Source organism: Motacilla alba, chromosome Z (genome assembly GCF_015832195.1).
Source record: "Motacilla alba alba isolate MOTALB_02 chromosome Z, Motacilla_alba_V1.0_pri, whole genome shotgun sequence".
Taxonomy (NCBI): domain Eukaryota; kingdom Metazoa; phylum Chordata; class Aves; order Passeriformes; family Motacillidae; genus Motacilla; species Motacilla alba.
The window spans coordinates 55,538,244-55,554,827 of NC_052046.1; the positions used below are offsets into that span (position 1 = coordinate 55,538,244).

Below are 16,584 nucleotides of genomic sequence, written 5' to 3' on the forward strand. Positions count from 1 at the left end.
ACATGAAGATAGAAACTTTACCATGGACTCTAAAGAGATACAGAAAATCTGTACTAAATTAAAATATTAAAAACATAACAAGAAAATGCATGTCACAGGCAATTCAGAAGTTTGAAACAAAACCCAGTAAGGTGAAGAGTGCTTTGCAAAAATTAAGCCAAGAAAGAAAGGTAATGGCTTCTTGAAGACATTCACTATAAAGGATGTATCCTGTAAATATTGTTTGGTCACTGGTCCTAGAAAATTTATCTTCTACACCATAAAAGTATGTAGCAGACTTTTACTATTTACTTAATATGGCAGTATTTTCAAAACCACCTTGTCATTCTGTAGAATCAGAGTTGCATTGGAGTATTTCTTCAAAGTTTGATTTCTGCTAATTTCCTGAAGAAAACAATTCTCTTGATGTCTACAGACACATCTACTGTAAACTAAAAAAACCTCTTGCCAACAAACTGACAGATATGCACAACACAGGAAGTGGTGAATGCACAAGAAACAGAGCACTAGCCCAGTATGTACATATTGTCTTGGAGACTTCCTTCTGCAATTGAACTTAGCACATAGTGTAAAAATTTTGGACAGTATTACCAAGGCGTTAGCAAAAGGTGTGTTTTTCTGAATCTGCCTAAGCTGTTTCTGAAAGAAGACACCAAATGAAGGAAGCCAGTTGCCTTTCTTTCGTTCTTCTTCTAGAGCTTTTTTCTAATAATTTCAATTGTGTTCCTGCTCTGTTTTCACAGAATGAGAGGGTGGGGAAGGTAGGAAGGCAGCAAACAGTGAGACAGAGCACTGGGGAGAAGAGATGCATTTGCAAGCCAGATTGTCTTTTTCAGCTCTGAAGTTTGAAATTGATGGGAAACTGAAGATACTATGGAGGATAGGGTATTTTACACACTATTTGTCCAAGAATCTTCTGCCAGCATCAAATGACAACCAAGCATTCAATGTGATACTTTCATAAGACTAAATTTTAAATGGATTAAAAAAAACCCCCAACAACATTACTATAAATAGGAAAAATTAAAGGCTTTAATCATTAAGTCAACACAGTCACAAGACTTTGGCCTAGGAAGATGAGAAAATGGAAAGACTTCATTTTCTCCTCAGTGTTTTTCCTTTAACCGGGGAGTTGTTACTTTAATTTAAATAAGAGTTTGTCTTCTTTTTACAAAGACTTGTTTAATTTTGACAGATTTTTTAAATTGAGAAATAACAGAAAAATTATTTTCTCTATATAATGACATCTCAGAAGAAAAGGAGAAATATCACTATTCTATACTATAAAAGTACAGAATATTTGCAATTCTTAGTACATATTGTTAACTACTGAAACTGTGAATTTTACACAATCTAAGCTTAAGCCTTCTTTCTTTATAACAGAAATGTCAACAATAAATTTGTAGCTGAAGCTCATTGAGAAAGATTAGCAGACAACTAATTATAATGATACTGATCAAACATATCCATACAGACAGGTAAAGCATAACTCACATACTAGCGATATCCAAAAATACTATTACTTATTGCAATACCACTAAGTATCAAGTAAGGAAAACATTAGAGCACACAAAACCCCCCATATGACTGATTTACCAAATAGTTACCCATAAATCTAGAGGATTGGTTATACGGAAAAACACAGAAGATTTCACTTTAAAATAAGTGCAGTCTTCATCTCTTTATTACCTCATGTTCAGATCTTATGTTGAAAAATGTCTTTATCTTACTTCCATATTTAAATGAGGTGCTTGTGCCGAATTCTAAGAGGTTGTTTTGTGAAGACTATAAAAGAATTCACTTTGAGAAATTAGAAATTCAAACATTTGGCCAATTCAGATTGCAATATCTGAAGCTGAAACCAGCAAGCAGTAACTTTGCAAACTTGATTACATGACTCTAAAACGCTTTCTTAGCTGTCCCCAGTCCTCACACATATATATTTTTCTGAGAATAATTTCAGGAGATAAATTCTATTAGTCCATTGCTGAATTTCACAAATTACATTGTCTGCCTCTTTCAATACAATCTCCCAAAAAGCATGTTTATTGATTTTTTAAAACCCAAATGGTATTATTTCTTTTAAATGTGAAAATCATTTTTCTTGTAAAGACATCATCTTTCTTGTAGAGATTTCAACATGACAAGATTTCAAGATGACAATTTAATCCAGATGCATCAAAAATAATATTTCTTGGTTTTTGGTTTTTGTTTTTTTTTTTTTTTAAAGACTTCGATATTGCCTCCCTACAGAAAGATTATTTGTGCTTGGAAAGTAAAGAGGAGTATTCATACCAATGATTTACATTTCCCAACTGCAGCTCTTCAGGCAAAATCATCATTTAAAGGAATATTGAAGGGAATATTATTAATCTAACATAGGAACGAAACAATGTGTATGCCTCTGAAATTAAGAAGTAAAACATGGACAATTTCCTGACAATTGACTTAGTTACCAATTATCTTCTGACATTACCTCAATTCTGGGGAATTCAGTAGTCTTTTCAATTCATATAATTCATTCTGTCCTTTAGTTCTTTTCCAAGACACAAATAATGCAGCAGTAATCTTACAGATTCAGTGCAAAGAAATAGTGTGTGAGACCTAAGATAAGGCTTAAATCACTGACTGCACTTTAAACCTTTAGCACAGGCCTACATAGACTTTTGCTGACTTGTCAGATTTGACTCCAGTTAAAAGTTACACTCAGGCTTAAAGCTTTTTCAAGTTTAGGGTGTTTAGCCTCTCTAATTAATGTTCATGTCCCTAATCATATTGTTACTTAGTTACTTTCAGTCGAGGTTGGTAGTTCTCTGACACAATCCAAATTACAGAAGAATAATTTCTTAGAGTCTATCACTACTTAAAACCAGGTAAGATATACAAGAGTCAAAATGTATCAGGAAGAGTCTACATAAACTGGCAGACTTCCAAAAGCTTTACATCTTGTGAACAGAATGGTAAAACACACTGTTGAAGAAAAGTATTTTCAATGCATGATATTGCTCTCTAACTGGAACAGCCTTTTTTAGAGGATTCAGACTTAAAGTTATTATGAAATACTTACTTAGCACCAATCACATCACAATCCTTTTGGAAAAGTTCTTCTAGTTTCATATCTACCTGAGATGACAAGTTACTGCATATACTGTGCAAATTTTTTTTTGTTCCCTTGTCTCTTCTAAATCAGTTTCCAAATTCTGCAAAGAAAGCAATTGAAATGCTTTAAGAAGAAATAATTAAAAACTGCTATGCAAGTTATCTATGTATATAGATATATAGATGTGCCCATACATACACGCATACATTTATTGCAGTCTAAGTAAATACATATAGTTAGGTATATGTGCATGTATGAAAAATGTGAAATACCAGTAAAAAAGGTGTATTTCAAATTTTAGGTGCATACCTTTTCTTTACTGTAAGAAGTTTTCCCTAACTCAGCTGGAGGATGTGGAAGGAGGAACCTGAATCAAACATTTGCAAAACAGCAGTTTCCCATTTAACTACTAAATTGATTAAACCTTGTTTTCTATGTAGAAGTTCCTAAAAAAAGCAGCTATGCGTTCATTGTTTTAACCTCTCACAAAAATTCACAATATCATGAACCAAGAATCAATAGATACAGATTAATTTTGAGACTGCTTGTTAAATCTGTTCTTATTTTGCACCGCTAATTTAGTGCAAGGAATAGTTTCTTCAGGAGAAGAAACAGCACACCAGAAAATTTCTGAAAGTGCTCACTGAAAACAATGCAAACAAGAAGGGTGTGCCTTTTACCCTAAGTCCTTCTGTCGAAGTTAGTCAGCAAACTGCAAAGGTGTATCTAGGAAACACAGTAGCAAGGCAGCTTACTCAAACAAGACTTCAACGTCTACATAAAACCTTACTGGAGTTCCCTAAGAAGAGCACATCAGCCCTTATTGTATGACTATTCTCCCCAGAGTGTTTTGAGGCAAGAATGGAAATATAAATATTACAGCAATATCAAGAACAGAATTTCAGATGGTGGCAACAGCCTTAGATCTGCTTTGGTATTATGCTACTCACAGATGCAATCACCCGTTCTCAGTAAGGCAAATATTCCATGATTTTTTAATAATTTAAAATAAAAGCCTCCTCTTAGAATATCATCCCTAATCTACTGCCAAGAGTATATCAGTTTTCTATTTACATACAGACCTAAGAAATAAGAAAATGCACATTTGTCCCTTTCAGCAATGATGTCTCAAATACTGAGGTTATCAAAATATTTCTATAACTGAAAAGTGAATAATTAAATTTTAAATAAATTAAATTCCTTAAAACTGCATAAAAATGTCTTATAGGTATTATGATGTATCAGAAGTTTACTGCAATCAAATTCCTTAAAACTGTATGAAAACTATCATGTTATGTTAATAACAGTAACATTGATTGAAGGAAATAGCAAAATTCACAAGTGAATGAGGTAGGAAATTAATTTGTTTCTTGACAAATATCAGGCTACATACCTGGTGTACCCAACAAATGTGTCACCATTCAATGCCAAAGGCTAGGTAGAAAAACTTAATTTTCCCTTGAATCATGAAAAAATTCAAAATTATAGGAGACAGTTCACTATCAATGCACAAAATTTTTAAAGTGTAATAAGGCATTTATAACTTGTAGACAGGTAACTGTAGGGTTTCTCCTCAGTACTTTTTTCCTCTGACACTAAAGGTATTGAATATGTGAACAAAAATTGTAACAGTTCATATATTCTGTCATAAATTCTATTTGCCTAGTTTTAATACACTATAGAGTTGCAGGTTTTCCATGGAAGAGATGAAAAAAATCTAACATTACCAATGCTTTAAGTTGCCATCTACCATTGCAGAATGCAAGAATATGCAACACATTATTTTGTCATAAATAAAACTTCAGATATTATCTAGTGGCAGATTTTAAAATTAGGAAAAAAGTATCTTTACTACCTCATTTGTGACATATTTAACTTCAGCTTTTGGTTTCAAGTAAGAAATTAACCAGCCCAACCTTTTGAACATATTTTGAAAGCTCGAGTTTTTTGGAAGCATTACTGAAAGAGTAAAACATGAAAAAAAGGGAAAGAAAAAACTTGTTAAACAAACACCTTAGCTATTGAAATATTATATGTGGATATACAGAAGTTCAGCTGAATACTGGAATCTAAAATAGAATCATCAAATGGTTTGGATTAGGAAGGATCTGAAAAGTCATCTACTTGCAACTTCCTACTAGGTCAGGTTGCTCGAGGCCTTATCCAACCTGGACTTGAACACTGCCAGGATCTGCCCACTCCCTGGGCAACCTGTTCCAGTGTCTCCTCACCCTCATAGTAAAGAATTTCTTCCTAATCCCTAACCTAAATTTCCCCTTTTTCAATTTGTAACCACTCCTCCTTGTCCTATCACCACAGTTTCTGACCAAGAGTCCCACTCTGGTTTCCCTGTAGGCCCTGGTCAGATCCTGAAAGGTTGCTATGAGGTCTCCACACAACTTTCTCTTCCTCAGGCTGGAGCGCCACAACTTGCTCAATCTGTCTTTGTATGGAAGGTGATCCAGTCCCCTCATGGCCCTCCTCCAGACTTGGTCCAGAAATACCATGTCCTTCTCATGCTGGGAACACCAAAAATATACTGGGCACTCCTGGAGGGGTCTCACAAGGGCACAGTAGAGGGGGAAAATCACCTCCTATAACTTGCTGAATCATCTCTTTCAATGCAGCCCATTGCATGGATTTCTGGGCTGCAAGTGCTCATTACAGGCTCATGTTGAGTTTTTCATAAACATCATATTTTTCACCATGAAATAGCCAATAACATTTTACACTCAATTTCTGAGTATCTGCATTTTTAAGATCATACGGAATTTATCACACTCCCTTCTTGTTGATACAGTAGCCAAAAATGTTCATTGCGTAAACATGCTATATAAATTTGTGAAAATTTACCTAGCATAAATACTTCTAATCTGGGTTTTTAAATTACAGTTCATTTCAATGAAGCATTTAAGATTCAAGCTTTTGAAGCCTATTAAAAAAAGCTACTTGAAAGAGTTAGTCAAAACATCAGATAATTCAGTTATACAGGAGAGAAAATGCATATTTATAAAAGACACAGTGCAAGATAGCAAGAAAAGGTGAATTTAAAAGAACTTCAAACATGAAAAGCATAAGAAAACCAAGGCATGAGGAAGTACAGTAATGCCCATTATGGAGTCACTATGAATTAACACCACAGTTCTGTTATTTGTAGCTTCAAACTCCTCGAAAGTCACTTTCAAAGACAGTAGCTTTGTTTCCATGTTTTTTCCTATTATATATTATGACAGAAGTGAGAGTAATTTTTCAAGGTCCCATCTCAATAAAACTCTCATTTTTCAGTGGAACTGAAATACCAAGCTCCTCTTGAGACAGATGGCTGTTTCTTTGGAAGTTCCAACCTTCAGACTTCAGAAACTTCAAAAAGTACTATGCTAACTAGGAATTAACAAAAACAACCAACCAACCCACCAGTAAGCAATTCCACTATCTTTTACTTCACATCCACTTAAAATCTGCCAGTCTGACATTTTTTCATCTATATACAAAGCCTTTTGCGACTTGAGTTTGGGGGAAAAAATATTCACCTTGATGCTAAACAGTAGTTTAAGTAACCTTCACCTAAAGAACAACCAAGTATTTCAAATAACTAACTGATTCTTACACAGAGAGACAGCTGGCTGATTGACGACTTTTTCATTTGTTCACTTTCAAGACATATAGAAAGCTGATATATAAACTCTGGGAATCACAAAAGCAGCACAAAAAGTTCTCAGGAACTACTTTAGGCAGAGCAAAGACTTAAGTCAACTTTCTGTACACTGTACAATATTTATATGAAGATATATACAGAAAATAAAAAAATAAAACACTATTGTCAGCCTTTTAGCCGCCTTATCAGGTACCCTCCTGTTAACCTGTCTCACACTGATTTCAGCTAGTATGACAAAAAAAATGTTCTTTAAAAGGAAAAACTATCCCTAGCAGCTGTTCCTTTCTCTCAATTTGAAGAAGTTGAATTTTATACCTGGTTATCATAGGTTACAGTAACAACCAGTCTTTGAAAGTGAGAAGGGGCACTTTTCTTCAATGGAAATGGTTTAAAGACAGACGAAAAATAAAAAAATAAGAAAAAAAGGCTAACACTTCAGCCTTTTCACAGGTGAGCGCTTTTCCTAAGAAGCAATCTGTGATTTAGATCTCACCTTTCTACCATCTACCACACATTTCAAAGGCAATGTTGGGCTAGCTTATTTTGATAAGGATTCTTTTTATTCTTTCAGACAGAGGAGACTAACAGGGATAACATCTGTATACAACACATCCTCAAGATTGTTAAATGCCATGTCTATTACTGAAAAACATGTACAAAAAGATGCTGATTCAACTCCGAAATTAAAGGGTGAGAGGCAGCCAACACTCTCAACACCCCTGGATACAGGTAATTTTAGGCAGTCCACTGGATGCATACCAGTCAAGTTCTCTCAGGTATCTTCCAACACATCCACTCTCAGTACTTCACACTGAAGTCCATCTCTAGGCACAAACTTTTGGGGACAACTTGGAGAAGACTGAGGCAAAGACAATATTAAGTACCTCTGCTGTATCTATTACATTTTGTAATTAATTAATCATTCAATTTCAGCAGCAGGTCCCCATTTTCTTTGTTCAGCTTTTCACTGATAAAGCAGTTCCTAAAAATTCTGGTTGTATCAGTCATTATTTGCAACCTACAACTCACATAGGTTACCATCACCCTTCAGTGTCCAGACAATTCTTCTGAAATCCCCTTCTACAGCTTTTGCTGTTTCTAGTTCCTGAATACTGTTTTCCATCTGCAGCCTACACCAGAATCTAGTGGTGAGATCCGTTTAGCCAAGTTGACCTCCTGAGACATCCACTTTTTTTCCAAAGTGGACCATACTTGGGCTTGGAGAAAGCTGTCTTTAAAGACATTATAGTTTTCCCTGCGCTCTTAACCCTTCAAAACTGCTTCTCAGAGGATTCCATCTACAAGTTCCCCGAATATCTGAAAACTCTGCTTCTTAACTTCAGGGTTGTACAGCACTACTTTCCTTCCATCACTTTCTCAAGGTCTTGGCCTTGACAACTTCGTGGTCATTACAGCCAAGACTGCAAATGATTATTATCTTCTTAACAAGTTTTTCCTAGTTTGTAAACAGCAAGTCCAACTCTGTGTGATATCCCTGCCTGTCTCAGGCAACACTCATCCCCAGAAGTACTCTCTTTCACACTCCAGACACCAATTTAACCTGCTTGTAAAAGCCCTTTGAAATACCAACACTACTAAATTCCTATCCCTACAATTGCCCAGCTCTTTCATTCATCAGTCTTATCAGCCAGGAAGACAGAGACACAGAAGTTATTCTGACGGTGTTCACTGAAGGGACATAACAGATTTTCAACAACTTCTCCAATATTACACTTTTAATAAAGTGTACACTTTTAAAGCACTACATTTGACAACTTAAAAATTATTTTATCAGCCTGGCACTCACTAGATTTTTCTCTACCAAGAATCAATGAATCATTTCTTGTCCTAAGAATCCTTTCATCATAACCAGTCTGAAGAAGTCAATTTGCAAGAACTTTACTTCACATATTAAGAGATCTGAATTAACCTCTTTTAAAAGAGTTTCCATCACCACAACAATCCAAAAATTGCCAGTGCAGGGAAAATAGGGCATTTCTGGGTGAAGTGTTAATTAGATAGTTATTGCAATTAATGTACTTTGATAATGTAAAAGAACACAGCATTTTAAGTGTACATTCATCATGCAAACAGAAAGAATCCACTACCTAGATGTGTATATAAGCAGCTGTTGAACTAAGATTTGCCATGTTTGTGTCTCATTTCTTGGAGGAATTTAAAAAACACTAGGCAATCTCCACCAGGAAACAAGAAAAAGAATGACTTAAATAAAAAAGACTCTGTACTGTGTATTCAGTTATTTTCTTTTTTGCTTTATCATAAACTATGAAAATAACTTTTCAATATATTATAAGCAATAATAAGACCCCTCACAGAATAGAGACCTTTGGAGGCTAGGACGCAATTTATTTGGAACTACATGTTCTTTCTAAACAACAAAGATTAAGTCTACTGCAACAAGATCACAGGTAAGTAAATTACAAATCAAGAAAAAAAATTGTGGTAATACTTTTTAAGCTTTTATTATTACACACACACACACACACACACATATACATATATATAATCTCAAAGTACAGCATCTTTTATTTTTTAATGATTACATTTTAAAATGACTATTTGAAGTCAGATTCCTGCTTTGCAGCATCAATTTTTAAAAAGCTGTGGGTCTTAAGTGATAGAATGTAAATGAATGCAAGTCCCCACTGGTAGATTTGAATATATAACTTGCTATTTAAAGAAAATAACTTGTAGTGAAATGTCTGAAGAAGTTAATTCTCAAATAACATCCAGGAGTCCGTTCCACTTTGCACCTTTATTCTGGTATTATTGCCAGTTTTTTTTTTTTTCCATTGTGCCTCCTGCTTCCTCAGTTTCTCCAGGTCACTTAGCAGGTCAGCACAGCATATATTTAATCCCTTATTTTCCTCCTGCAGGTTTTTTATAACCAGTCTGTTTTGCTCTTCCTTCTTCTGTGCACACTCCTCAGTGTCCTGTAGAACAGTACCACAAGGGCCGATAAACAAAAAAGTGAGAACTAATCAGCAAATATAAACTGTGCAGTTTTACCCTCACAGCAGCTTCTATATTTGATGGCCAAGGTCACCTGTGCTCTTTTATTGGCCTCTTTCATGCAGGTGGAAGGGTCATATTTTTTAGCTGGATGACAGCTTTGATGAGTACACATTTGCAAAGAGCCCATTAATTGATCAAGCTGCCTTTGATGCTGTCCCCAGCTATTTTTGAGACCCACACAGACATATCCTCCCAGACCTCAGCTTTATCAATTAATAATGCCAGTCCCATCAGAATCTAATTACAAGAAGCCACATCTTCACACTTCTACTTTCTTTGCTCCATTTCCATCATTAACTATTTATCTGAAAGTTATAAAGCTTGAATTCTTGGCTTTAAAGCATCTTTCTCAGTTAGTATGTGAGAAAACAGTAAGGTATAGCAAGGCCTAAGGCAATTTTTTCTCCAAGCTTGTCACTTTCTGTGCCACAAAGGCTGACACTGCTTAAAGAACTACTTCAAAGCTACAGTCTTATGAAACTATGTACAAGTCAATATACCTTAAGTTCTTGGCTTTTATCTTTAAATTTCCGGTTCAAGTTACCGAATTCATTCTTCAAACGGGCATTTTCCCCATCCACAGCACTTTTTCTCTGCATTAAGCTGTTTATCTCCTGCTGTTGTCCTGTGAGCCTCTATTAAAAACCAAAAAACCAAAAACCTGTTCATAGACAAAAAGCAAGTGCAAAAAAGCATGCATGTTCTGTGTTATAGGCCTACAAAACGTAACTATCTGACATACGCAGTTTTTACAGCATTATTTTAATTCCATCAGTACTTTAATCATACTCAAAGCTGAATGACTATAAGACACAATAATGCAAATGAGGAACCAAATACTCTGCTGCTACTGAGGAAGCCTATAAATGCAGAACTGAATGGAAATTTCTCAGTGAAGCTTATGCAAAAACAGTCATTTACAGAAATTACAACCGTGTTTATGGATTAAGAATGCATTAGAATACTGTTTAACTTGCACTGATAGCACACCAAAAATCAAGCCAGAGCTGAATTCAAAATTCTGCAGAATTTCCAGAATTTGTCACAATAAACAGAAATTACTATTGAGTGAGGTAACCAAAATGATAATGATACAAAATACTTTTAAATAGAATTAAGTCTGGCTGAATTTGCAGCTCCAGGAAAATAATACAACATTGCTCATCATATACTATGGGTTAGTTCACCCACACAGAGAAAAATCTCACTGCCATAAAGCAAGAGTTTCAAGTTTCTGCGATAATTTCATTTGATTCTCATGACACTTGCATTAAACACCCTTACTCTTCAATGCCTATTAGAACTCTGTGTTTTTCTCCAGGAGTCTGCTTTAATTCCACATTCTGTTTTGTCCCATCTCTTTCTAAATCAAAAGGGCTTTAATCTATAATATTTTCCTAGCAGTGACACTGTAACTGTGGTACGAAACTGATACAACTTTCATGTTGGTACTGAAATGTAACTGCTTTGCTTTAAATTCACTAGCTAAAAAGAAGTGTGTACAGAAACATAAAAAATCATCAACAAGACAACAATCCTCTAGATTATTCTACAATACATCTGATGATATATGTGAGAGTTTTCAGTGTCTAAAGCTTACATCTGGTTCATAAGTATGTCAGACATAAAACAAGAATGAAAATATGCTGACAAAAAACACGCAAAACAGTACATTTGAAGTTGCATTTTACCATTCAAAAGACAAAACATTTGTTCTTTGGATACATTATTACACTTACAGTAATAAACTGTTGCTGGCAGAAATGATTTAGCTGAATCTTTAAAAAGGTATGTATCCACATTACAATGGAAAGCATCAGTAATTTTGTTTGTTACCCTCCCACTCCCCAGGTCCTCATGGAATTGAAGTAAGCAGCTCCTTCGAGTCTTCCTTCTAGCTCATTACTACTTACTTAACATTTATCAAAACAAAAGTCTGTACTTGGAGACACCCTTAAAACATCATTAAAAATCTCACCTATCTGAAAGAGACTTGGCTCTAACCAAAAATTCACACACACACATTTTTCATAAAAGCTCCAGCTCTTCAATGTATCTGACTACACCGGTACATCATACCAATACCTAGTTTCATTATATACTGGGCAGAAACTGGAAAGCATGTTATTTGTGTATTTGTGAAGTGAAATCAGAGGTATTTGGGTTCTCTCTTAAATGGGATGTTTTCCAGCAATCTGGAGAATGAATGGGGACAGGATGGTACAAAAGTGCAACTAGCTATTTCAAATGTTTGTTCTGTATTGCTCAAATTAGGTTTCCAACTGAAATAAACTACCTACTGTGAATACTCAGAATAGTCACACAGGTTATCCTGAATCAGACTTGCACACTAATTGCTTACCAACACAACTGAACAGTAACTTAACACTTGAAACCAATCAAAAAGCAAATACACCACATCAATCATTAAGCAGCAAACTCACCTGAGTAGTCTACAAAGTCATCTACTGCAGCACTAGTGAAACATTATCTAAATGAGTTACACTCACATGGAAAAAAAATCCTGTCATGCTTCAAAGCATTTTTCTGCATTACCACTCTGCATCTTTGCATGCTCTTATCTTTTCCTCTAAATGAATTGAACTTTTACTCTCCTATCTGCTTATTTCACATGCTTATAAAGAAGGGGGAAAAAAAGAAGTATCACTCAGAAGCCATGACTAGGTAGAAATAAGAGTCATATAAAGGAATTTCAGAGATATAGACAATTGAGTAAATTATCATCTGCCCTTTCCTTTGCAGCTCTTTTCGTACTTTGCTTCCTCAACCTATACATTACTTCATCTAACAGGAGAGTAAAGACTGATTTCTTATTGCAGAGAACACAAGCAGTGTTCCTAAAGATTACCCTATTGTAGTAGGCAAGTGAAACAACAGGAGAAAAAACCACACCTGATCAACACATAGGACAACCTCCTACATGAGGTTATTTTGACAGATTTCACTAAGTAAAACACCCATCAGGAATTAATCTATTCCCACAGTATCTACTGATTTTTGTCTAGATACTATAAAGACAGTCTGACACTACACAAGAACAATCTCAACTTACACTTTGAGTTGACTCAGTCATACTTGTTTGAATACAACAGGGCAAAAGCAATGTTTGACAGCTTGGTAGTCAAGAACCATAAAAAACCATCATGCAACTAAGGCTTCTAAAGCACACTTCGACAAACTTTCAAGAAAGAAAACTAACCTAAAGTGAATTTGCTCCAATGAAAACCAAAAGAAACTGATTTTACCCTTCTTTGATTCTGGGAAGAACCAAAGAGTATCCCCTGCATGCTGCTGGATCCCAGAGTGCTCCAGGCAACAGTACATAGAAAGAAACACTGTGACCTGGGTGAGCAGACCTTTTGATGTCTCAGAGGACTTCATTCCTGAATTAATTTTCATCCTTTCCCATAGCATTTCTTTACTTACAGCATGATTTTTTTCTTCCATAATATATTGTTTACTGTCAAATACTATTTCTTTTTTAAATATCTTCATAGTAATCTGAAGAGGAAGCAAAATCACATACCAAATCAAACTGAAAAAATCTGCTATGAAAACAATAGATCAAAACCAAAAGGTGACAATAGCTCTTTCTTGTCTTAGCACTGAACACATCAATCTTTTCATGGCAGTAGGATGTTAAAATTATTTGTCCATACTTCGTGTGAATAGACACAAATAAAAGACTTCAAATTAAAACCTTGTTTTTAGCCATTGTGAATTTAGACAGTACAGTACTGTATGGAGACAGTCAAAGTGGTAACAAAAGCAACTCCTTGATGCTAGGAGTCCAATTCCCAAAAAAAAAGTGAGTTAGGATACAACTATCAGAAGTTATGTACTGCTTGATATTAGATACAACCACTGAAATTTCAGTCTTTAGTGAAATATTTTTTAGTCTGCTAAATAAAAAGCATGTGAAAAGAGCTATGTAACAAAAGCAGTGCATGTTATTATTCCCTTAAGTGCTTTCCAAATTTTAATATTTTGGGAGCTGAGGTAAAAAAAATTTGGAAAAAACCGACCCCTAATTCTGCATTTTGAAATCAATCAGACTGCACTACTAAATCAGTGGGTTTTATCTCATGTGAAGAAGTTAACTCAAACTGAAGTAAAAACAATCTAGGAGAAACACAAAAATGATATATCCTCCAATGTTGCTACTAATACCAAAATGCAAGAATACACTAGGTGCTGAAGGACTTCATGAAAAAATTCAAATCTATGCACCACAATATTAAAGGAGTCCATCTGTGAATGCAACAAAGGGGCATACATTTGATTTCTACTATCAAAAAGAGTCATGGTAACAAATAAGCACTAAATTCTGTGCTTTCTTCATTGCATTCTTTATCAGAAGCTATCACTGTACAGTAGTCCACTTTCAACACAGTACATGGAAAAAAAAAGTTAAAATTAACATAAATGGATGAAAAATTGAAGTACTGAAAATACTGACATTATTTGAAGAAATCTTGACATCTTCTGCAGAAACAAAATTAAATTAGTAATTAAATTATTTTACTAAAAATTAAATTTGGAAATATCATTTCTTTAAAGTTCTTCTCAGAATTGCTACTTCAACATTTTGTAACGTATCTTCTCCCTTTCATCATCTCTTTTCCCTCACCAGGTAGCTGAGGTTGACTTACCACACTTCCAGCTTCTCCTCTCTTTCTAATTCCTGTTTTCTTTTCTAGCAGGAATTTAACAATAAGTATATACACCACTAAAAATGCTCCAGTAACATTTTATACCTTCCCTTAATTAAGCTTTCTTATATTTTTCTCTATATTTTTTCAACTTTATTAATCCTCACGGTTCTTCAACATCTATTTGCATGTTTAACAAAAAGCATTGCTAGTCATATTCTTATACAGTCCTCCAAAATAAAGAAAAACAAAAAAAAGGGAAAAAACTAACAAAAGAAATTCACTTTCTTTCATCTCATGACTTCTAGATTAGACAGATCTAGATCTAATCTAGATTCGATTCTTAAATTATTTTCAGATGTATTTAAGGCAAATAGTTGACAAAAAGGTAACCATATGCCATGAGTGTCACCAGCTGCATTCTGCAGTCTGTACTGTCCTTTCAGAGTCTGAATGACAACAGCTAGTCATGATATAAAATACAAGTTACTTTTAAATCCATACCTCTCTGAAAGTAAAACACCAACAGCGCTACCTGATTGTACTGTAGATAGATTCTAGAGCATACCCATATTCACAGCTAAATACTCAACTTAGAACTTGAATCTTAACAAGGATGAAAAAAACCAATGAAAAATAGCAACAGACATATAATGCATTTAAATGTAATACATGTAACAGTATTTTGAGCACATATTCAATTTTTAATTCTTATTACTTTTCATTCCTAACCTTCTCCCAGAACAATCTTAAACAAACTAAAAAAGCAACCACAAACAGAGAGTAATTGAAGTGGGGGAGTTCAGTTGATTTTCATACCACCAAAGTTTGTTTTTCCTTGTCCAATCCCACGCTATCCAGGATTCTCTGAGATAAACCAATTTAAAAAATGGTTTCTGAGAAAAAGAAGTATTAACCTGCAAGCACGTATCTATAAATCCATTCCCAAACTGAATGACAAATTCTGAATGTCTGTTTCTATCAGTATTACACATGAAATACAACATGAAAACTTAGAGATGAATACAGGGAAAAACATTCTTATAAACTGTCTATTAAAATGTGCTTTCATACCATATGAGTGCTGTTGGAAAAGGACAGGTCTGTTTTGGAGGCAGTAGAAAAGAAAATCAAGATTCTTTAAAGCATTTTTAAGAGGATCAAGTAAAATGGTTTTACAGAGAAGCAAATCAGAAATACGAGCAGGTGACTTCATCCTGCAGGTGGTGAATACGTACTTACTTCTCTACTTTTAGTCAGCATTGCTCCTGAATTCTCACCTGACCCATAGATTAAGGAAGGGTAAAACAGCATAATCTATTACAAACACCATGTTCCCTATTGCCCTCTTCGGACTTCTCTGGTATAATTAATTTGGTATCTTCAGCAAAGTTTGCTATCTTAATCGAAACACCTGATAGGATTTTTCAGCACCTGAACATGTGGTGAAAATAAACTGTGGCTGTATGCAACTCTAGCACCGCACTTTCACTAGCAGCAATGGAATCATCTTTTACCAGCAACCTACTGAGTAGGTCATAGCATGGAGAAAACTATTTTTCTGATGTGCACCAACTCCTTTCCGCTCATGCTGGTGCTTACAAATCCACTGCAGCAAGCTCCTTCTGTCATTCACTAAAACAAAGCTTTACTAATATTTTCCTCAATATCTTACAATCCTTTGTATCTCTTTCACTCAGTTCCTTCTGTTGCAAAGCTATAGTACAAGCAAGCACTGCCAGCAGCTGCATTTTTGCCCCAACAAGGGAGCCGGACACTGTTTCTGGCACATGTGGTTTTCTACAATAGGTTTTCCATCTCTGAAACTAGGAATACAGAAGCTCCTTGCCCTGAGAAAAAACACACCTCTAATTTGTAAATGAGACAGCATTTTGTCAAAATAGAAAATCTTTAGCTCCATAATAAATTCAGTATCAATACCAAGCAGTATAGCATGTATTGCAGTAATGTGTCTGCTATACTTAGAAACTGACTGGCAATTTTACTCTACTGAGCTCTCAGGAAAACTGTAGTAAATACTGACAATATAATCTAACAGTCTTGCCACAGCTAGTGATTCTCTGCACCAGGACAGATCAGATTTTCTATACAACCCGTAA

General features: G+C 34.9%; 1 protein-coding gene across 1 annotated transcript in view; it reads right to left on the reverse strand.

Annotated features, from left to right (window-relative positions):
* Nucleotides 1–16,584, reverse strand: part of CNTLN (centlein) — a 171,360-nt gene that overhangs the window by 132,184 nt on the left and 22,592 nt on the right. The window contains 5 exon segments of the mRNA XM_038125582.1: nucleotides 1,608–1,615; nucleotides 3,068–3,164; nucleotides 3,167–3,200; nucleotides 9,530–9,709; nucleotides 10,292–10,426. Of these exon segments, the coding sequence (XP_037981510.1) occupies nucleotides 1,608–1,615; nucleotides 3,068–3,164; nucleotides 3,167–3,200; nucleotides 9,530–9,709; nucleotides 10,292–10,426 (454 nt within the window).